The sequence below is a fragment of the Cyphomyrmex costatus genome, unplaced genomic scaffold (genome assembly GCF_001594065.2).
Source record: "Cyphomyrmex costatus isolate MS0001 unplaced genomic scaffold, Ccosl1.0 scaffold275, whole genome shotgun sequence".
Taxonomy (NCBI): Eukaryota; Metazoa; Arthropoda; class Insecta; order Hymenoptera; family Formicidae; genus Cyphomyrmex; species Cyphomyrmex costatus.
In genome coordinates this window covers 661,711-686,109 of record NW_017276855.1, presented here as the reverse complement: position 1 = coordinate 686,109, position 24,399 = coordinate 661,711, and the positions used below count along the sequence as shown (strand labels likewise).

The 24,399-nt window shown below is 28.4% G+C and overlaps 1 protein-coding gene across 1 annotated transcript in view; it reads right to left on the bottom strand.

Moving 5' to 3' along the window:
* The window catches only part of LOC108774804 (metabotropic glutamate receptor 8), a 78,174-nt gene extending 56,084 nt beyond the window's left edge, over positions 1-22,090 (bottom strand). Inside the window, exons 1-2 of the mRNA XM_018541003.1 lie at positions 21,941-22,090; positions 17,705-17,920 (exon numbers count right to left, since the gene is read on the bottom strand). Of these exons, the coding sequence (XP_018396505.1) occupies positions 17,705-17,920; positions 21,941-22,090 (366 nt within the window). The remainder of the gene's footprint in view (positions 1-17,704; positions 17,921-21,940) is intronic.
* Positions 22,091-24,399: the final 2,309 nt, after the last annotated feature.

Below are 24,399 nucleotides of genomic sequence, written 5' to 3'. Positions count from 1 at the left end.
GTCAATTGAACGTGGCTGGCATTACATGTGCTGAGATGAAAGATGAGTTCAGTGGTTGGAAAATGTCTGTCGAACTCCACAAATTCTGATCTATCTCTTTGGAATTTTATCAGTCGGCTTTTTTACGCTCCATGTCATGGCCCTTATCAAGACGCTTTTCTACCAATGCAATGTAACTACACAGTCAATAATTCTAATTCTTGGCGCATCCCGGCGACCAGAATATTGATCTTCCTGAATAAAGCGACAAATACAATGAGATTTTAATTCTGAATGAATAAGCGTTTAAGATCATCGGGCGTTTGTGATACTTATTTTTCAAATAATAATAATAATTTTAAATAATCATATAAATCTTGTGCCTTTATACATTTTCAAAAAAAACTTATAAAATTATAAAATTAAATCAAATATTATAAAAAGCATATTTTATTACCTAACTTTCGTATTTTGTTAAATATTTTTCAATGTCAATTGTCAACTTTTCGAATTGCGCTTTTTTTATCCATTGCCTACTTCTACGCAATCAGAATAGTCAATTCATGTTCTAGGACAAAAATAATAAAATGGTATTTTTCTCCTCTCTTGGGCCACTTTTCCCCAAATTACCTTATTATGACTAATTCATTCATCATCCTGACAAAATGGAATAACGATTTAGTTACGTTAGATTCATCTTTTCATTATACTAAAACTGAATTTTCTTTTTTATATGAATTCCTATGTCAATTTTCTTTCGATATCAACAACGATTGTGACAACAACTCAGAGAGTCGCATTTGAGTTTTCGAGTCCTCACAAACCTACGAACTTTATTATAGTTCTTCGTCAACTTGACTGATGTTGATCGCTGGGATTTGCAAAAAATTCTGGGCTCGACTATCGTTTGTCACAGTCTGATGATAAAAAGGAAAAAAAAAGAAATACTCAACACGATCCCGTGCGCCACTAATAAAAACGTTCCTTGCATACGTTCCTTGCATACGACATGTAATACAGACGACAGCAATGTTTAATTTTTTACTGTAAAATATTTTTCACAAATCACTTATGCAGATTTGTGTACGGCAAAAACAGGAGATGAAAGAGATACTTTTCCATTACTTTTACATTTATTTTTTATAATGACAATTTGATGATTATGTTGCAATTTCTTATGACTGTAATGATAACTAAGTAAACACTGAAATTACACTAAGGTTGGGAGAGTTACTTTAAAAAAGTAAATTGTCATCATTAAGCGTTTCTTATCGAAAACAATAATAAATAATAACTAATGCCATAAAGTTACTCCGTTATAAGTTACATTAAAAAGTATAACGAGTTGCAAATTGCGAGTTAATTTTTTTCGGTAACAAATGACGTTTTCAATCCGTTGTAAGTAACTATCATTTACTTGTTTCAACTTTGATGTTACATTATCACCGTAAAAAGTTCGTACATTATTACCAAATCATTATTATAATAAAGTAACAATAGTTACAGTATATATGTAACTGTAATTATATTTAATTCTATTCCCTAGACAAAAAATATAGCAGCATTTTTAAACGATAATTACATGAAACATCTTTGATAATTTTCTGCTCCTAGAAATCTCCTATCATTTTATGTTATTTAATTTTTACTTATAAAAAACTTATATATGGAGAGAGTAATTTTTATCAAAAATTTTATATTTTGTGCAAAAAAATATATTTCTTTTACCTTTCATGTTTCATGCTTAATAATTTTGTTTTATTTTTTTATATCAAAGAACAATTATTAATTAATATTTTGTGCAGGATGTGTCCTCCTATCATATTAAAAATCATATTAATAATGGAACGGCAGCAACAAAAATATTAAAATCCCAAATATAATTATTATTTTAATAATTACAATTAAAATTATTTCTTAAAATAATATGTAAATGTCAAATGTAATACACAAATATTGCATGTACGTTAATTAATATATTTTTGAATTTGATTACAAAATAAATTTTATAAGTGTTATTCGAAAATAGCAATAAAACGATCGGAAAAATATGAAATCGTATGACGGAATAAATTTTCCATCTATTTCGTCTTTGATATTTTTAATTCACCGCTGACTGAATAAAATATCACGAAGAGAAAAATTGCTTTCATGTAAAAATACCAAACCTCATTTAGTAAAATAAGAAAAAAAAATGCGATAATTAATGTGGTATTGATGATTTAGATAAATTTATTATGAGAGATGTGAGATACAATATTTTCGCGGCAATTATTACCATATCAATTTGAATGACATTACAAGAAACGATTACATGACGTTCATAAGAAATTTAATTCGTGACAGAATTTGCAATTTCCGATCCATATCAAATTATTTTCTCGGTTATCCGTAGATACTAAGCAATAGCTGACGGAATTCACTTCCTTCCCTTCTTTTTTGCATCACCCTTCGTTTCATATCCCTCCGAGCACGAGGTTAACAGGACTTGGTCAAAGATCGATCGATGACAGAATAGTCAGTTCCAATCTACGAGTGTCAAACTTGATTCATATTGCAGAGCCAGTGAACAATCAATAGAGGACAAAAGAAATAAACTTTTTTAAATTAGTATTTTCCAGTCAATATCCAATATATATAATGTTTTAACAATGTTGAATCTGTTTCCAAAAATATAAAAACCTAATACATTACACTTTTATGTAGTTTATATTGTTATTATTAAATTAAAGAATTCTTGCGATATAATTCTCGCATGAAAATATATCGCACAAAAAACTTATCGTATTATAAATAAAAATCTAATGTCGTTTCCATCTATGATGGAATAGTCGTGGTATAGTAAAATCCAACGTAAAATTCTTTAATTTAAGGAAAAATAGAGATAATAAAGATACGTTTGTCGTATTGTAATTGTCGTAGGTGGATCCAGATTCGAGGTAATTTCCGAGCATAAAGGATCTGCACTTTCAATAAAATATCCGCATTCCTCTCTTGTGAATAACAGATTGCAATAAATTGATTAACAAAGAGTCATGTTAATTTCCAATGTTAATTTTGTTGGATGTTTTAGAAGAATAGATAAAAATTTGAAACACAAGAAATAAACTCACCTGTAAAAATATAATTTAAAAAAGCAAATGGGTCTCTCTCTCTCTCAATTAATTTACAATAAATTTATTACAGTAATTAATTGTTAGTAAGTATTATGTTAAGATAAAATATTTAACGTTAAAATTAAAAAGAAATAGTCTTAATTAACTGAACATTTAGCAAAAATTTTTGATAGGTAAACTGTGAAAAAAAATATAAATCTAAGAAATTTATTTAAAAATGTTCCTACAATCGCGATATATCTTCTTTGATTATCTTATATTTTTTGATATATTATATCTTCTGTTCAAAGAAATACTATAGTGTATACTTATATTTGTAAGGTTACAACGTAAAGATAATAAATTTTATATATGAACAATTATATCGTTTTCCTGGACGCATAAACTGTTATTGAAATATCATTTTTATAGAAATTTATGTGAGTTAACCAACTTCACTAATGATTGATGTGTTTGATTCGTTGATTCGAATAGGACGATTTCATAATGTAAATATAAGCTTTGATCAACAAGGGCGAGATACTGCTTTCCATACTATAATATGTATTTTGGAAGGTATTTTGGATATATTCTGGACAATATTTAATCATACGAGTATATATATAACATTTTTTAATTACAAACAATATATACGTATCTGTGAATATGTATTCGTGGGTGATATTACTATATCATTTTTTAACAAAAATGTTTGAACAATTAAATCCAAATGATTTTCTATGCGCGTATATAATTCTATTTCTTGTTCTACTTCACGTGTAAAAATGCAAAAATAAATTGCAAAAAAACATTTTTATATATTACTAGTACGTGAAAATAAAAAAGAGCTTTTACATTTTATATTAATAATATTTTATTAATTTTTTTATTAATCATTTATATATGTCTATAATAACTAATTTTACACCTTTAAGAAATTGTATTGAATTAAATAATGTGACATTTGCTTATTTAAAAAATGAATAATTTTTTGCTTAATACAATCTAACTGTAAACGTAGTTTTATGTTTTCTTCGAAATTAGATAGGAGTATTAATCGTACGGTCATATTGCTGGGTGGTAATTTTCGGCACTTAGGACGATTAGAGGATGATAAGGAAGTGAAGTGAGTAGAGGAAGATTACGATGATCGATAGTGACGTCCCGTTAGGGTTTCATGGGCCACCGTTCTCCAATTTTCACGAACGTACATGTCAATCACTTTTTCTTATCCAAAGTTTTCGTCGTCAAAGTGGTTTTCTCACAACTTTTCACGGTGATCAATGCCGTCATTGAGAACGCCGAAGTTGCTCTAGGTTGATAAAGTTCTTTGAATATATTAAGTTTACATGCTGATTTTTTCAGCTTTAGTACACTCTCCTTGCTTTATTATTTGAAAAAATTTCTTTGGTTTACTTAATACTTATACGAAGTTATAATATATTTTTTTTAATATATTATATAAGTTTTAAATATTACCATAACTAAAAGATATTTTCCTAATATTATATATAATACAAGAGTAGTAACGCGCGCGCGTAACATAATCTAATAAACAACTGTGCGTTTAAAGAATATAATTAGCAACATAAAAACTAATCACAAATTTTCTTCTTTTATCTTATGTATGAGATACTATATTTACACATTGCGTAATAAGAAATTTCTCGTTATAATTCTTGCAACGTTGGTTAAACTTGATGCACCGCAAGGCAACTTGAAACTAATAAGGGAAGCTAACGAAACTTTGCTCTTACTGATAAACAACTTTCTTTGAAGTAACCTAACTGAAGTAACATAATCCACATGTAATTCATTTAATCCAAGTTACTGCTCTATAGAAATAGAAATATGTGCACGTGGAGTGCAGAATGCGTAAAATTCCATTTTGATTCTGGCATGATTCAAAATTGATCTTTTTAGTAAAAACGTATTAACATTTTTACTTGCATGCTGTTAAAACTATTCTTGATTTTTATTTGGATGTTTAAACAACCGTTTTGTGACTATTTGTCTAAACAACTATTGTTTGAATGTTTAAACAGTTATTTTTATATTGAATTAAATTAAATGAAATTTTTTAAATATAAAATTTAGTTGATCGCATTAGCATACTTCTGAAACTCTTGGATTTTTGAATCTTTGTAGCTTAAGACACCTACTTTCTTTTTGTCCTTAAATCCATAGCCTGCTGAATTCTCAAATCCCGTTTAGCCAGCGATTTTGTTTCGCGACAGTTTTTACTCCTCTACGCGCGATGGTCGCTCGATGCCGTATAAACCTAGCGAGAAAGTCGGAAAGTTTCTGAAATTGCATTCTGCGCAACACGCGTAAAGTAGCGTCATAAAACTCGCGCTACAAGAGCAGCCGTCAGTGAAACTAGGTAGTTAAATCAAATATCGACAAAACTTAAGTTCTCTCGTACAGACAACAAGGGAATAGGTACAATGACAACAGCAGGACTTTGCGAAACTTAACTTTGCTTGATTTCGATTCGAACAAACGCACCCGCGTATTATATCATTGTCAGTAAAATGCACAATCTATATAATTTCCTTTGTATAAACATTCATCGAGTTAATGTTATTATGCATCATTATAAATACAATAAAAATAGAAAATAACATTAACCAAATAAACAGTCTCCAAACAAACAGAAAATCTGCATCCTGTTTACCGATAATTAACAATATTTGACTTTGCACTCTTTGCAGTATCATATGTTCTATATCGTCGTTTTAGAAAGTACGTATTAGTCCGTTATCGTTGACACTTACATTCAATTTTTACACACTACTTTTTAACATCATCTGCAATTTTACTTATGACGCAATAATTTTTTTCTACAGACTTTACCGCTATTTATATATACAGAAACACCTAAAAATCTTACTCTCTTTTTTGGAGTAAATCTAACTAAAAAAAAAGAGTAAAAATCTGCTAAAAATCTTATTTAATAGTGCAAATATTTTAACTTTTTTGTCAATAGCAGTATTTTCATTTTAAGAGTGACATTTTACTGTAAGAAATTTAGAAAGTTTGTATCTATTATTAATTATTTAAATAATGAGATTAAAAATGCGCATTTATTGCATAAAATTGCACAATTTCACGTTTTTTTTAAAGAAAATAAAGTCTATTGTGATATATAAAAAAGTTCAAATTTCTTAATTTATTATTGAATATTAAATTGCAAGAAATATTAAACGTTAGAAAAAAAAGTGATGTTATGACTAATATAAGAGTTCCTTTTAATATCTCTATTAAGTGGCGAATTCTAATAATAATAAATAAATAAGGTAAAGAACTCTTAGTATAAAACATAAAGTAATAGACTAAAAAGACAAATTAAGAGTCATAACATTAAAATTTTAATCGCGTAGAGTCAAAAAAATAAAAGAGAAACAATAAATTCGAATTATTATATATAGAATTATTTGTTAAATAGCTTGCTGGGATACCATGACGTCAATATATCCTATAATACATACAGCTAGCATTTGTTGTAACGCACTTTCAAGCATTTCGAACATACATTTCGAATTATACAAAGTTATACAATGACATGGCATTTTGCTAATGCGGTTTTTTGTGCGTGCCGATCGTTAATAACTTCTCTCTTTTTCGAGATTTTCATATGAAAATAATTATTCCATAAATAAATTGAAGCTCTACTTTCAATTCATAGTTTATATTATATGTACTATAAATTTTTAATACTGAAATCTATGTGTAGAAAAAGGTATTATATGTACTACATTTATATACATTTTATAACATTTTTTTTTGTGAATTTTATAAATATATACTGTGTTCTTTTAGCATAATTTTTCAAATCTGTTTTTGTGGGAGATCATAATACCATCCCTGTTTCTTTTTCAGTCATTACACAATGTTGCTACATTTTTATAAAAGTTTTAAGTAATAAATGTTTCGTAACATTGAACCTACAATTGCTTAAACAACACTTTGACGAATGTAATAGTTAAGTTTTAATTATTATTGATTATTAATCAAGTTATTGTATAAAATATAAATGTATGCTATAATACCACCTTTTTTACTGCAAGTAATATCTACTGAAATATTATTTATCACACATTATCACATAAAATAAGATTTATATATATATGTATAAATAATGAATTTCTATATCTGCTACTCAACTTGCTAATAACGGTTATAAAATATATTTTAATGAGGTAGAACTATTGTTCGAATTCTTCATTATTCTGTGAAATATGTCGAATAAAGTCCGCTGCGTTTATTTGCGAAAAGTAACACTCAAGTAAAAATACTTTCTATACATTGCTTTTAAAACTTCGGAATACTTTGATGAAGAAAAGAGCGCATTATCGGAAACCGATATCCGTGCAAGAAAAGCAGACAGACTGTAATTACAAGACGTTACATGATACCAGTGTACTCTGGCAAGCCATTAAGCAGTTTTTTTTACCGTAACCCATACGAAAACCGCTTCAATTTAATGTTCTCCAAAATAGCACACACTTTTGTCTACTATATTCAAATACTTTACATTTCCGTAATAGTTTAAAATTTAATTATTTTTGTAGTGAATATTTTATAACATATTGGACAAAAGCATAGAATGAACATATATATCAATTATTCGTATATTTTTGTAAAATCTGACATCATTGAAGTATTATATATAAATATATATAATATAACTCCGCGATCAGAATATTTTACAATATCTCGATACTGAAAAACATATCACACATAATATACTTACAATAAAATAATTACTAAATCTCACATTACCACATATATATATATATATATATTAAATATAATGATTAAAAATGTATTTCTAAACACATCACACATACGCGCGCGCACATCAATTTTTCAAAACATTTTAACAATAACGATTATTCGATTTTCACAAATATTATACAATTCTTATTTCTAAAAATGTTATAAAAATTAATTATCAAGATTTATTTAAAAATAACATACTGAAAGTTGTAAAAAAAATTGATATGAAATAAATGATTCTTCTACAAAAAGCCAACTATAATAGTGCAATAATAAATTATTTCAAGTGCATCATAAATATTGCATTAAGTAATTCACAAATATAATAATCTATACCTTAAAAATAAATAGTATTATTTAAAACATTTCTATCTAATGTATAAAAATTTTCGTCGTGCAAGGAGATTACTTTTATCTAATTTTTGTATAATTCTTCAATATATAAAATAAGTTTTTTAATTAAAATATTGCTTTAAATTTAAAATATTAACTGCAAATTTAGTAACAATATGTATTATATAACGTAATATGTTGCTCTTATTATTGAAATATAATCTGTGATAAAATGTTGATCTATAACGTTAATGTAATGTAATATTTAAATCTATAAATAATAATTAAATACTGTCAAGTTTATCGATCAATTATAAGTTGTTAAAAGTTTTTAATAAGTTCTTTCCTTATTTTTATCTTATTTAATTGCTATGTTCTAATTTTAGATTTAATTAAGTTCAATGTATAAAAATTGTTATAAAATAATGGAATATATACTGAAAGTTGTAAAATAACATTTATCAATGTCTTTTGGAAATATAGTCTGTTTATTATAAAATAATTTATCATAAAACAATACAAGTTATCCACATTAAAGGCACTATTAAAAACATTTTACATTAACGGCACAAGTCGACAAAAGCGCAAAAAGTAAAAGCTAGCACATTGAGTCATGAAAGTAATTAGTCTTATCCATCACCGCGATTGATCGTGACGCGGCATGAGATGCGATCTTTCTTCTCCACTTTCCTAGTCTCGCGAATATACATGCATATACATATAAACGCACGTGTATGTACGTCATTCTCTTTTTTATTCGTATATACACTGTGTAAAAAATAAAATGTTAATTTTAACTCGTTGAATGGATTTTCTGAGACGTGCAAAAATAAACATTTTTGTGTTAATGTTAATATTTTTGCACGTCTCAAAAAATCCACTCAACGTCTTTGAGTTAAAATTAACATTTTATTTTTTACAGTATACATTTAATTGGCAGGCTATCCGTGACTGCTTCATTAGTGTCTCGCTTTTGAGTGGTATATCATGTTCGACGATAGAATTTGTGCGAATGCTTGATGGAATTGTCGTTAGATTTTTGTTTAATTATTGTTTGACCGACTAACCGAGTCGAAAAGTGAACAATATTGTAAATTGATACGAATAATAGATTGAGGTCAACATAGAGGTAAAGCGGCGATTTCAAAATAAATGGTAAAACCATTCCAGCGATTTCACCTAGTCGGATATGACGCGATCGTCATCGAGTCAAACGATGTCGCCGTCGACGCTCCATTGGCTACGGCTACAATATCGTTCTCTTGACGAGTAAAATATATAGTGCCGCCATCGTGACTCCATCGTAAAATTTTTAACACAAACTTTGTTATTAATAAATCTTAATCTCAAAATATTTATATTATATATAATATCATATGAGATACCACGAGATGAAGGAATTACAATTTTTTAATTGTGACAGAAAAAGCTTTATGTCATAATGTCATAAAGCTTAATAAATAACAAAAAGGATTAAATAAGGATTTAGTCATATTATGTCATCAATTCTGAATTTATTTTGATATGCAAAAAAATTCGTTTTCTGAAAAGTTTTGAAAAGAATTCTTTTTGCATCTGAAAACGAACTCAGAATTGATATGACATAAGATTAAATTCTTTTTAAAATTCTTTTTGAACTCTCTCTGTGCTATTTAAGTGGTGAATAAATAGCAAATGAATGATTATAATAAGAAAATCCATTTTGTAAAAATTTTAACAAAATGTTATGCTATTGCCATTACACTTGTGTTAGTTATACACTTTTTATTTCTCAAGTTCGCTCTCCCTTGTCAGAGACCTCTTCTGTAGATGTAACGATTTCGTTAAAGCGGAATCTCAATCAAGATGAAATATAAAACTCAGTAGTTTGTTATTGTCTTCTAAGAAATGACGATTAAATAAAATCTAATACGGTATGCTGCATATTTCGAGTACATTTAAACTTGAATCTTTGGCAGAGAACAACTACGCAACTTTCTACACCTTGCGATTGCCACAAAGACTTTTATAAATAATAAATTAACTAATAATTAATAATAATTTAACTAATACGAATACAAAGCCTATAATAGTCTAGCTTGGATCTTTAATTGCTTGTATATAATTTCGCGTGAGTTTATATATTAATATATATGTAGTCCCCCCAAACTGCGCGCCGCACGATTGTCAGTCTTGAAACGCAACTCTAATACACTACCGCGGTATACTATCATAAATAATTTAATTCTTAAATTAATTTTCGAATTCGCTTCGAAATCATTAAATAGTAGCGACAGTTATTTGACAATTCTCTCTTATTTGAATTTTAATATGACACGTAAACAATGCGTTCAAATTTCATATATTTTATATATTATCTTATACTTCAACAAATTACCTAAGATTCTTGCGAAATTTCCCTATAGTCCAATATTTTATACTATTACAAATATGAACATTATATGTAGGTTGTAAGTACATATATTTTTAGAAAACAACAATAAGTAATCAATCATAGTATAAGGGCAAAGTAAGAGTCAAATTAAATAAAACTGATAACAAATTTACTTGTAAAATAAAACTACATACATTACATCAAATATATGACCAGTTTCGACTCTCTAATTGAGTCCTCTTTAGACTTCGATTCATCTTGTTAAATCATCTTGTGAATAAATTTATTGTAGAAAATGAAGACATTGTTAATGAAAGATTGATAATTGGTGAGTTATGAAACTTTCTGTAAAAATTAATATAACAAGATGTACAAAATAAAATTAATGAAAGACAAGATTCAAAAAAACTTACCAATAACAGTCACAATACGTTTAAATATTAATATAATAATAAGTAAAATAATCATGCAATATTATGATTATTCATACCATATTCCATGATATAGGAATAGTTATCGCATAATCACTTTACAGACACTAAATATTAGAGTTTACCATATTTCATATACAGAATTGTAAATATTTACTGTACTCATCTTGAATTTTCATGATAATACACTGTAAACGTGCGCCCCAACGTTAGCTATGCGTGAAACGCGATATTGCAGAAACTATCTAATATTTGCGAACAGATTTCGACATGGTGTTCGCAGACAGTTGATAAACTTGTGCTTCTTCCCGGAAGCTGACTGTCCTCCGCATGCAGCCTAATGAACATTGCAACGCACCTGTGGGACTCCCATTCGCAACTTTACCTTTCATTCTGCATGTTGACACGTAGTTATCGCTATGATTGAGTTAAATTCTACTGGGACGAAAGGGTCAGCAATGCACGATGGTGATTGCTGAATAATGTTTGGTGAAAGGATTACGCGAAATCAATACCAATATTTTATTGTAATGTATGAGCAGAATAATTGGCATTAAAGAATAATTAAAATAGCATGACGAGTGCGTTTTATAAATGCTTGTACATAGAAATAATTTATATTTATGCATTATTATACTTACGTATTATTATTTAATTTAAATGCTTTTATTTTCTAAACAAGAGAAGAAGATAGACAAATGGATAAACATTTTCATATTTTTAAATCACGAGATTCCTCACAGTTTTCAAACATTGACATGTATTTACTAAGTATTATGCATTTTATATTCGTGAACTTTAATGTTGATAAATATCCTCGAGTCTTGGTATTTCTTCTGTAAACTATGTACCCTGTTTGCCACAAAACTTTTTTAGTTTCTGAAGAAATGATACGTTAAAAGTAACTTTGATAATTTCGGATTTTCAAATATTATCTTTCATTCTTCACAGTTGAAAATTTTTCAACTGTGACAAATAATATTGATTCTCTCGCTATTTAAAGTAATAAAAATTTTTCAGAAAAATACTATAACTTAGTATGTGTATAAATTGTATACATATAATAATACGCGTATGTATATATAATAATTACGGCAAATAACTTTTTTAAGATTTTACATGTACAAAGATCATTATTGAATTATTTTTACTTCACTGAATTGTAATACAAGCAATCACCACACTCATTTATCTTAAACAATTTATTCAAAAATACAAAACATGTTTGAAAAATTGTTATATAGATAATCGAGTTTTTACACAAATTGAAAGCATTTTAATTAACTTATTTATTGTTTATTTAAAAGTAAGCTGTACGACTTTAATTGAAGTGAACTTAATTTTTCGAAAAGGAAGCTAAGAATACATACGTACGTGTTTGCATTATCATGCATTTGTTCTTCTCACTGCACTTCCCAACTGCAATTTCTCACTGCAACTGCCGTGCCGGGAATGCTGACATTACATTCGATTTACTCTATTTGTTTTCCAATGAGTCTCGTATTGATATATGAATAAAATTTGCCATAGGAAAATCAATCGGAAACTAATATCTTCATACAGTAGTTATTCCCGATAAATTATGAAGTATGTCATATTATTCATACTTGATCATAAAATCGAAGACTTGTCATATAAAAAGACTGTAATTCCTATATGTTAATAAAATTTTATGAAGAGATCCTACTTACTAAGATTAAAACTTTAAAAAGAGCGCAAATATTATTTATGAGACTTTTATTTTTTTCTGCTTATTTATATAATTTATTTTATATCTCGTCTTTAATAAATCCGGAACTCTTGATTAAATTTAAAAATAGCTTTTTTAAATGACTTATCAAACGTGATGCACGCACTATTTATTCATAACTTTTTAATCAGAGTTGAAAAATAGTTTGACGAGGTCAGTAGCAATTTATAACTTTTTAACCAACTCAATAGCCTCTCCTGATTTTGTGTCGCTTTTCAAATTATATTTTGTTACGCTTACTTGGAGTATTATACATATATCACGCTACCAAAATTTTTCACGAGAGCATATAAAATTGCTGGTGATTAAGAGCTCGATAAATAATCCACGCACGTGCGTCCTTATCGTCCTATCAGGCTCGTACACATACTTGACATAATAATTTAATCTATTTCCTTTCATTTCCTCCACCGACGACCGACCCAGTTATAACCGCAAACCCTATTTAGTTACGTCATGACGCTGACGTCGGGGCATATGATTTAGGAACCAGCGGCCATTGTCCATTGAGACAGAACCAGGTCGATTGCAGTGATTTCATTCGAACATCTGACGCAAAAATATATAATAAAAATTAATACAACTTAATCTGACGTTGCCTTACACAATATGCACAAGTTGAATCGTGTAGATATGATTCATGTCAGCAAATAAAATTTAGTTAAATGTACAGAATTTCATTATAACTTGTGAACAGACATAATATGCATTAATATGCGTGGAATGTTTTACATTACTACCTTACATAACGTGAATAAATTAATTGAATCAGTCTAAAGAGCAAAATTAAAAAAGTTTTTTAATTTGAATTTAATTAATCGTTGATATCTTCAAGCTTATTTACAGTTCTATAGCGTTAAACGTAAAATATTGAATTATTCTATTGTCTAAAACTATAGCGATTTTCAAACAAAATTGAACTTATTTAAAAAAATTTTTCTCAATAAAATTATTTTTAAGATATTAAGAAAACTGTGATTCATGATAATGCACTGTTATTGGAATATACATTATCTATACAAATAAAATAAGTAAATCAATGTATTGGCAAGAATTTTTTAACAGAACTATTGTGAACAATTTATTACGTAAAAATCATCACAAAGAGATACAATACATAGAAATTTTTTAACTAGAGGTATGTATAAAGAGAAAGTAATATAAAACTCTTATTTCTCTCTTTAATTATTATGTGATTGAAAATCATGAAAGACGTTTCTTCCGTGCATAATTTCTACTTTATTTTCAACCTTTTCCTTTATCACTCTGAAAAGCAATTAATTATAGAAATGCTTTGTATATAATATAATAGAATAATCTTCCCGAAAACTCCGACATACGAATAGTCCAACAATGGAACATTGTGATTCTTTATAAATGTATGTTGATGTTCTTAAATGCATTTGAAAAGACTTAGAAAATATTATTATGTTTAAAATAATTAATATATAATTCATATTATAAATATATTATAAATGTAATGAATATAATGTTTATACTTATATATTTTTAACTTTTATTTTAATAATATTTGAAGCAGATTTCCAAAATGCATTTTGTCCAAAATTTTATTTTTTGAATTAAAGATAGTATAATATTCAATGTTGCGAAACTTATATTTTAAGCTATTTTATGATATTCTGAAAGCATTTCTATATACCATCAATTTATATACTGAAATAATCTTGACATTTAAAGTGAATTATTTGTTTAAATAGAGAGAGAGAGAGAGAGAGAGAGAGAGAGAGAAACAAAATGTATTCATTTAACACTTTCAATTACTCTTTGCTTAGCATGGTTAGTTTTATTTTTTAAGTTGCTGTAAATTTTATCCATGTGTATTCAATACATGCAAAATTGTATAAATTATTATTGTTACATATACTTAAAATAAAAATTTTCCGATATCTGATATTTCTTTGTTATAAATCGTATATTCTATATTCATCATCCCCTATTTCGGCAACAGTATTTATATTAAGCGTATCACTTGGTCTTATCGCACGTAAAGAAAAAAAAACGCATTCGTTTATAGTGTCCGTATAATAGTACGGAAAATCTAACAGCTGACTCACGCTGAATAAAGGGAGGAAAACCGATCGATCGATCGTGTCTCCTCTTCGGTACGCGACCTCAGCTTGAGTGGCCCCGACTTCGAGTAGCCGCGTATACAAAAAGCGGCTTGTATCTCAACTACGTTAATAAATATTTACTTTGTTTTCATCCGTCATTGGCATTTACTGATGTAATTGTAAGTGCAAGGATTGGGGCGCATAGATTCGCGGGTGGAATCGCGTCTCTCGAACGTAAGCGACCCGATCGCATTTGGCGCGACTAAGCGATAAATATTTACGGGTATTACCACTTCAGTTCACAAGACTCGGCGCCGTTGTACTTTGTAATATTCGCGACAGGGACGCGACGTAGCGATTTGGATTCATCGTAGATGTATAATTTTTATCGATACATATTTATCGTGCATTTACCATATACTCAGGATCGTGGTGACATAATGAGTGAATATCGAGGTTACATTTTGAAATATAAAATAAATATCGTATAAATAAAGTGGCTTAAAAATAATATCTAGTATGTGGTTTATGATCATTAAGATTTATAATATAAAATAATGCTTCTACATAATTTTCTTATTATTTACAAGATAGTTACAAATAATTATCTCAAAAGTAAATTTTTCAAATTTCTCATCTATCATATAAAACATTTGTGTTTGTGTGTAGGTCGTTTACATATATAAATTATTTTACTGCTTTAATTCTTTTATATTCAGCAAAACCAATGATAATTAATTTTATCCAATACCACAATTGTTTACATAAAAATTGATCTGTAAGTTAATTCAATTTGCAGTATGACATTCTCTCTCTCTTTGCTACAAATTTTTCGACGTTATGTATAAAAATTAAAATAAATTTTTACAATATTAAATTCTTGAAAATAAAAGCATTTAAAAAAATTTAATATAAAAATAGCAATTTTATTATTATATCTCTTTCACGTACTCTATAACATAGCTACATCTAATAACACTGACACGTGTATGTATCCTTTTTTTAAATTTATGTAAAAATATATTAAATCGATTTTATGTCAAAGTATAAAACTGTATAAACGATAATTTACAAGAGAACAAGGATTAGAAAACAAAAACACTGTTCATAATTAGATGAGAAAAAATTTATAACATATCTATATTTCTGCGCATAAATCTTATTCTCGTGTAAGCCTTTAATGAAGTTAGAAGCATCATTCTTAAAATATTTCATAGAATCTCAACTGAATAGTTTAATATACATATTTGACAAAATTTACTATATTTCTTATATAACGTACACGCATAAACACATTAATACAGATCGTAACACATTATTATAATGTGTATAAATTTGATAACATTACACAATTATGAGTAAAAGTATATGCTGCAATTTATAGAATTACAATTTATAGAACATAAAACTGACATTTACTTTATGGAGCAAAAAATAGCATTTTTGGTTTAACATAAAATTTATTAAATATATTTTATAAAATTAAAACTCAGTTTATAAAAAAATTATAAATAAAATTAATTCGAGAAAGGAGTATGTATAATGTAAGAGATATATCCGTGAATTCCCATCCTCACAAAACAAGTTTTGACGTTGGTCGTTCATTGAGCGAAGTGGCGAGAGCACTGGGAGTTGTTGCATTTAATCAGCTTTGCGGAAGATGTTATCCAATCGTCTCTCGCCGCCACTTCGGCATGGATAACCAACTAAAGCGGCCCGTCATTACTGTTGCTAAACTTTGGAAATTTCCAGAACGAAAGTACGCGAACAACCTTATCTGTTTTATGATACGCTCACTTTGTTAAAAACTAGACATGATAGCGCCGACGTATGTAGTATGAAAATTTCGAAAAGATAACTAACTACCCCGAGGCTGAAAGCTCAAAATTATCAGTCTTGCTCTCATCTCCTACCGCCTCTTTAATATGTTTTTCGACCTAATAATTTTGACTGAAATCATGTCATAAAGTATACCACAATTCTTTATAATTCTTGAGTTTTCAATGTTACATATCTTGCTAGTGTCTTAAATTAAAATCTTATTGAACCCTATATTTCATTATGAGTTTTAATTTTACTAAAATATACTAACTATAGAAGAAGAGAGTAAAATTAATTAATACATAGCAAAAAGCTGTATTCCAAGCGAATGCATTTGTAGTGATTATCAATAAAGAGGAACGACTTTTGGAACCTTTCCTCGAATCCATAAATTTTCCACTGCATCTTAGAGAACAGAAAGCGTTCTTAACTCAAAAACATATTGGAGATTGAGCTTCGACACGATAAAGCTTGTTATTGAGTCTATAAAGAGAACAAATGTCTAGAAGACAGAAGAAAGCAAGGAAAGAAGGAAGTAATGTGCGATCATGCGTCCTGAGCGTTCCTCTCGATCAAATTTCTATCCGTATTTTCGCAAGACCGCCGAGTCATAAATTCTTCCCCTGCATAACCGCACGGTCTGTTTTACGTCAAATAGATTGAATCTTTTATCTCAAAACCGACATGGAATAACGCAATTTCCGTGTAATTTAACGAAATAAGCAGTGGCAGAGTGCACGCAATAGAGCGTACTATCGCGCGTGAGAACAATCGGATATTGATCGTTAAATTTATTTGAAAATCATATTGTCGTCCTTTTTTTTATCTCGAACCTAAATCGAATTACCCTGATTCGATCAAATACGAAAAATACGATACCTAAAATATATGTGAAATATAATTTCTGTAAAATACGAAGTTTTCCTTTTTATAAACAATATAAACCTACTGAGAGGACATTAACGATTTAAAGAGCACTTATCAGCTCTTTTTGGTGCTTGAAAACTTTACTAAAAATTATAGTGAAATTTAGCAAATACTGTCATGCTGAAGAAAATGCCACTTACTTGATTCATGTATGATCTAACAAACTCCATGCTTTGATCTAAAGCGTAAGTGTCGCTACTGCAGGAGTCGAGGATGAGAGCACCCAATGTTGTATTCGGCAGGAGTTCTGTATCAGCGTTAATTTGGTCCAGGGCGAATAACATGGCTTCCAATCGTTGCACACCCTTCTCTTCTTTCACGGCTCCGCATGGTGACTGGCCAATGGAACCTGCGACCTGGAAACAATCAGGCAAATAAATGTGTACATGCTATCCAATTTGTTTTATTCTCTAGTACAGTAGTATATATAACTTTTAAACATTATATATATATCTATTTACTTTTATTTATTGTTATTTATACACTTTTTAGATATTATTTATATTTTTACAGTTATCCACTTTGTATTTATATAATAAAGTAATAATATCATGTAATGTACCGTGTAGGACATATTTTAACAAGACTTTAAATGTACAATCACTTTTTCTTTGTTAATTAAATATTACTTTTTCACTACATATTTCACATATTACGTTCAAATATTGCAAACGTGGACAATTCGAACATGTCGATGCAAACACGATAATTTTCGATCGGAATAACGTAGCTCCAAAAGAGCGATAGCAAAGAATAAGATAGACGTTCAATTTCGATGGATTAATGTCCTACATTTCCCCGGGGCCATTCATTTGTACAATGTCTAGCTACAATGGCACGTGTACGAGCACGACTTGGCGTCATGGGACCGAAAGATCAAATGACAGAGACTTCAACCCCTCGTATTCTCGAGCACCACGGTCGAATGCGCTGCTCGACGCTGTTGACATCGAGTTCAAGGAGTACGAGGAAAGTTGTGGATACGGCGTAATACTGTAAATCCGCGTGTTACTACAGCTGTATGGAGGGATCTCGTCAAACCGAAAAATACACAGTCCGGCCAAACACGCTCATAAATTCTAGCAACACGATTCTACCGCTGCGCTGATTTTAATGTTTGTGAAATCAGCTGGGAACGCTGACCATTCGTTTCCAGAGTTACAAAGCTCTTTCCCGGAATAAAGCTTTTAATTTTAACAATCCGAAATCTGTTTGCTGAAAGTCGGAATATGTAGGGAATATGTTTGTGTATAAATTTCCCCCCCCCCCCCCCCCCAATCACGAAAGTTAATGCGTGTAATTTTCTAATTTTCTCAATTTTCTCTAATAATTTATTCCAGAAATATAACATGCAATTTTTTCACAAGTTTTTATACAGTATAAAATTAGAACACAATTGATGATTAATAAATAATATATTCAAGACTTCTTTAGTACATAAATAAAATAGAACATTAGATATATATTTAGAATAAAATATTTACGTGTTATATTGAAATTGCAATAAAATAATAGTTTTAAAAATAAAAAAGATTTATTCTTTTTTTCGATGATAAATTTTTGCTCGTCGTTATTTGTGAAGAAAATCAATATTAATGTCGTCGCCGGAAAAGTTGCGCGTGTGCGATATTGCTTCACTGAAAATTTATCCCAAAAAACTAATCATCCACGAGTCCAGGTCGCTCGTTACAGGAGCTCACTATATCGAGCGACAAGAACAACTGGCGAGAACGAAAGTTATCCGTTAGTGAGGAAGTTCGGCGAACGGCGGTTATTTTGCACGAACTAGTTGCGCGACAACAATAAATCAGCTTAAAGTTTTTGATATTATTCCACCTATAACTGAGAGGTAACGTTTCACAAGCATGTTTACTTCGCATTTTGTGCAGTAATCAAACTTAGCCGCATATACGGGAAGAATATGAAAGGAAGAATTTAAAATTGGGAAAAAGTAAACGAAATAAGGAATTTTTTCAAAATAAAATTTTTTAGAAAATATATACGATATTTCGAATGTTCATATTAAAAATAATGGTTCTTTTTCTTTCAATGATTTTGATCAATAAATTCTGAAATTTTTTTATGTAAAATAATAATTACATGATACATACACAGCGTAGTTTTAATATGAGATAGTTTTTAATTATATTAAACTTTAATTACATTAAGAATGTTTATATTCTGTATATATAATGTTATTTTCTCTTATAAATTATAAGTTACCTGTTATACATTATGTTTTTTAACAATTCAGTTATTATTTTAATATTGATTTTATTATTTATTTTTATAATAAAAACGAGATATTTAAAAAAACTTTTGGTTTTTTACCACAATGTACGATAAAAATCATGTAGCATATGACCGCGCAGTGTGACTAGACTGTTTATTTTTCTTATTTTTTTTTATTTAAAATAAATATTACATATTTTTTTGACAGATGCGCTATATACTTCACAATATTGTGAATAATTTTCCGTGAAAATTCCGAAAAATCAGTTTTTAGCCGAAAGAATATTAAAGTAAAACTCTGTAATTTTCGCAAAAACTGCTTTTATTTATTTTCTCTCTTCCTTTTTTTCTGTTTCTTTTTAATAGAATATTTTGATAAGACGCACACATGTGTACTTCGATCTGCAATATACATGTATTTGCAATTCTCTCAGATGAGACTACGGTGTTACCCTATATTCTATTTGAACCGTATATATGTGTACATACCTATAGTATGATATGACGTCAAACGAGAGTCAGGGTTTGTTACGTCAAACTTTTACATGTTGCGTAACACATACTTGCTAATTCCAAAAGTTGACTTATTTTCTACACAATATATAGTAATAAATTACTTCTCACAAGGTGTTAAATATGTGACCAAATTTGTTTGTGTCGCTTGAATAAATTTGAAATAAAACGAGGTTGGTTATATGATTCGATCACAATTATTATCTTGTTCACTTTCTTTTTCTTTTTTCTTTCTAAACATGTTTCTTTTTAAACACATGCTTATCATATTTTGCTATAATGCATACAATGGAATTTGGACAGAAAAATAATTTTAATTAGGAATACGAATTTTGCGTAAATTATAGAATGATATGTAAGAAAAATTTTAATATTTATTTCTTATTAACTGTACAATAAAATTGCGTTTATAAATACTTATATATATTATTTATTTTAAATTTTAATATATAATATTTGCAAATGGGAGAGGAGGGGAATATGGGAAACAGAAAAAGTTAGACTTTTAAAAAATAAAAGCGTTTGTTTGAAAATCTTTTAATTTCATTTTTTGATATAATTATGAAAAGTTTTCATCATTAGTTAGTATTAATGGACTCAGCAATAAAAAAATTAATGAAATGCGTTTATTTGTTTGCTGTTGGCGATTGATATATACATTCTTATTTGAAATATTTGTTATTTTCAAGTGGACGAGCTCGAAAGACGAGAGCGCGATAGGTGCAAGACAATTTGAAACGAAGGAGTGCAGAATAAGGTAAAAGTACACTTTCGTGGATACAAGTGCAACGACTAGCGAAGTCGAGATGTATGTACATTACTCGCTCCAGGCGAGATCCAATATAAAAGAAACTGCGTACCAATTTAATCTTTATACACATAAAAGATAATATATTCAACTTTACCTATCAAAATAAAATCGTGAAGAAATTACAGTATATTTATAATATACATATATATAACATAATAATATACAACAGTAATGTTCTCTATTTTTATTAAAAATTTTTATTAAAAATTATTCTTTACAAGCTAAAATTAACTTTTGCAACTAAAAACTTCGAGAAAAATTTCTCAAAAAATTAGTAAATATTAATTTAATATAGAAAATAAAAATCATATTATGAATGAATTACGTAAATGAATAATAAACACTTATTTTCCATTCTACTTTAAACATATTTTAATAAAAGTTCTATTTTGTAATCCAGTTACCAAGATATTTATCGTAAAAAATTCAAAAATATGATCAACCAAAATTTTACTTTAAAAAACTTTAAATTATGGAAAGAGTGATTTTATTGAAGTATCTAAATATTTAGCTAGATTCAGATCTAAAAATATTTGTTTGAATTGTTATCAAAATAATTATGTAGAATGCTCAATTGCTGGAATGTCAAAACTTTTTGCAGTATTGCTTATCCTGCTTTAATTTCCCACGGAATTATTTTGACGGGCTAACAGAATTATTTTTAGATCTGTATCTTATAGAATAAATTTAAAGAATCAAATTTTTAGATACTTTTGCAGAATTGTTTATTTTATGAAATTACCGAGAAAATCTGTGACTAACGCAATTATTGATACTCCGAGTCTTATAAAACAACATTATAAAGAAGCTTATATTATACCTGTTCGTGCATCGGAAAGATCCCGCCGAGGATGATATCACCATCAATACGTATCAACTTCGAGCCATCCTCTCCTCTATTTTTTGCGTTGTAACATTCACTTGTAATTAGGAAGCACCACATCCACGGCAGAATCCTATGTAAGTTCATCTTGATCGAGGAAATTGAACTACTCGGGTGGCTCGCGGTTGATATCTCGCTGAAACATAAAATAACATTTATCTTATTTTTCAATCAATTTTTTAGTAACAGTAGTACATGAGTACTTTCTTACTATTAGTTAGCAAACTCGATTAGACATCTTCAGTGTGCACTAGTGTACGTAATTAAGGCTGTACGTAAATTTATATAAAAATGTTTACCTAATTAATATTAATATAAAAAGAAATTAAACCGTAAAATTAATATACTTTATTATCTAATTAAAATATGTATTTTATAATTCAAAATTCTGTACTTTATTTTTATATTTAGATTAAATCAGTGAACAACACACATATGGTACACACACACTTTAATACGCATCAATATGCGTCCAACTGAATTCGCTATATTATACTTATTACTGCATTCATATATCAGAAAAAATGACATAAAGAAGAAATTTTTCAAACTCCGCATGTGCGGATTGTATTCTAAATACATCTCGGCCTTCAATCAAGATTAATAATAGAAATAAGTTGACACCAAATACTTCTCCCAAAGAAAAATGACGTAAGAGACAAATGAAACCAACCAAAAATAGTTTTTAGATGTAACATAATATCGTAACAAAATTAATAACTATATTTCTTCTAGAGAACTTGAAACTAGCAATTTATGATTAACTTTAAATTAATTTATGTTTAACATTGCAATAATAAATAATTAATTTTAAAATACACACTTCTCTTGCAAAAGTGGAATATGATAACACAAATAAATTATAAATGTTATATGACTGGTTACAGTAAAATAATATAAAAATGTTGAAGACATTGAGAACAAATATTAAAAATATGTATCGAAAGAATATTTCTAATTACCGTTTTTTCGAGAGAGAGAAAGACAATATTAACGCATTTCAATATTTTATTTAAATGGATCAGGATAAGTCGATTATACGTCATGAATATATCTGTTTGCATTTATATTGTCTGAATTCTCTTCACATCTCTTTCACGATGTGGATTTATTATCATTGTATGACACTTGTAAGAACTGCTTCAAAACGACTTGTAACGAGGTTTTCAAACGAAAATCTCGATATGCAGCGTCGTATATAATATTCTCTGCTTATGTGCTGGAAACATGAATTTACAGTGGAAGCGGGTACATCGTACGTACATTCGTGTGTGAAATATTTACAAAAATATAAATACACCGTATGTTATATTTTCCATCCTGTCTATTTTAAACTCTTCTATTCAGGTCGTGATTTCTAAACTTATAAAAGAATTTTTTTTCAACAATAAACATCTGTCCGCGCCATGTTAAAACTTTGACGTTCAAAGATAGAATCTCCTGTCTGTTGCATCTAAATTTTTCTTTTTAAAAAATGATCGAAACATAAACTGTTGCTTTAGAAAGTAAGATTTTCAGTTTTCCAAATAAAATTTATCAATAGAGTTGGTATCGTGCTTTTCAAACATAAACCAAATATGATGCTCTCTCTTTTTTTAATTTAATTCGGCTTTAGAAAGTTCTACACAAGGATTAAGGAAATTCACCTTTCACCTTTCTTTTAATTACTTCATTGTCCGTCGACGTAATACGGCCTTACGTCCTTATCGTCCAATTTTCTTCCCGCAAAAGCTGGATATTTTTCGTTGGCTTATAGAAAGTTCTACAGCAATTATCCTTATTCTACTTGTCGTAATCGATTTTGTTAGTTAAATGAGCAACATTGCATGTTAACGAAAGAAATGCACTTATTTTTTTTAAATACTTCATTCTTTTTAATTACTTTCACTTCTGCTTTTGTACATTTCGAGCTTTTGTAAACACGTCATTTTCTTGCAAGGAAAGTTGCTGATTGCGAGTCTATTTGTGCGTCTGCAATCTAATTCACGGCGATGCAAATGAGAAGGAAGAAAAGCACTGGCGGTGAAATGACTTCGTTAAACAAATTTTATTTTCGTTTACATCTTCACGGCGTATTTTGGTTTTCTAATTGTCTCCTATTTTACCTTCTCCAAAAGCTATTCAAGGTCGTAATTTAATAATTTTATTCGATTTTTTCCAATTAATTTAGAACTTTGCCAAAAGTAAACTTCTTGTGGATTCTTTATACTTAATGCTTCAGCTAACAAAAGAATATTGCAACTAACATTTATATTCTTATCTTTCAATTAACTCGGGAAATTCTTATATAAATAATATAATAAAGTATTAACTACAAATTAGTGGAATTTAAAATAAATTATGAATCAAACTTGATATTTTGTGTAACAATTTAAATTTATAAAAAATCTAAACTA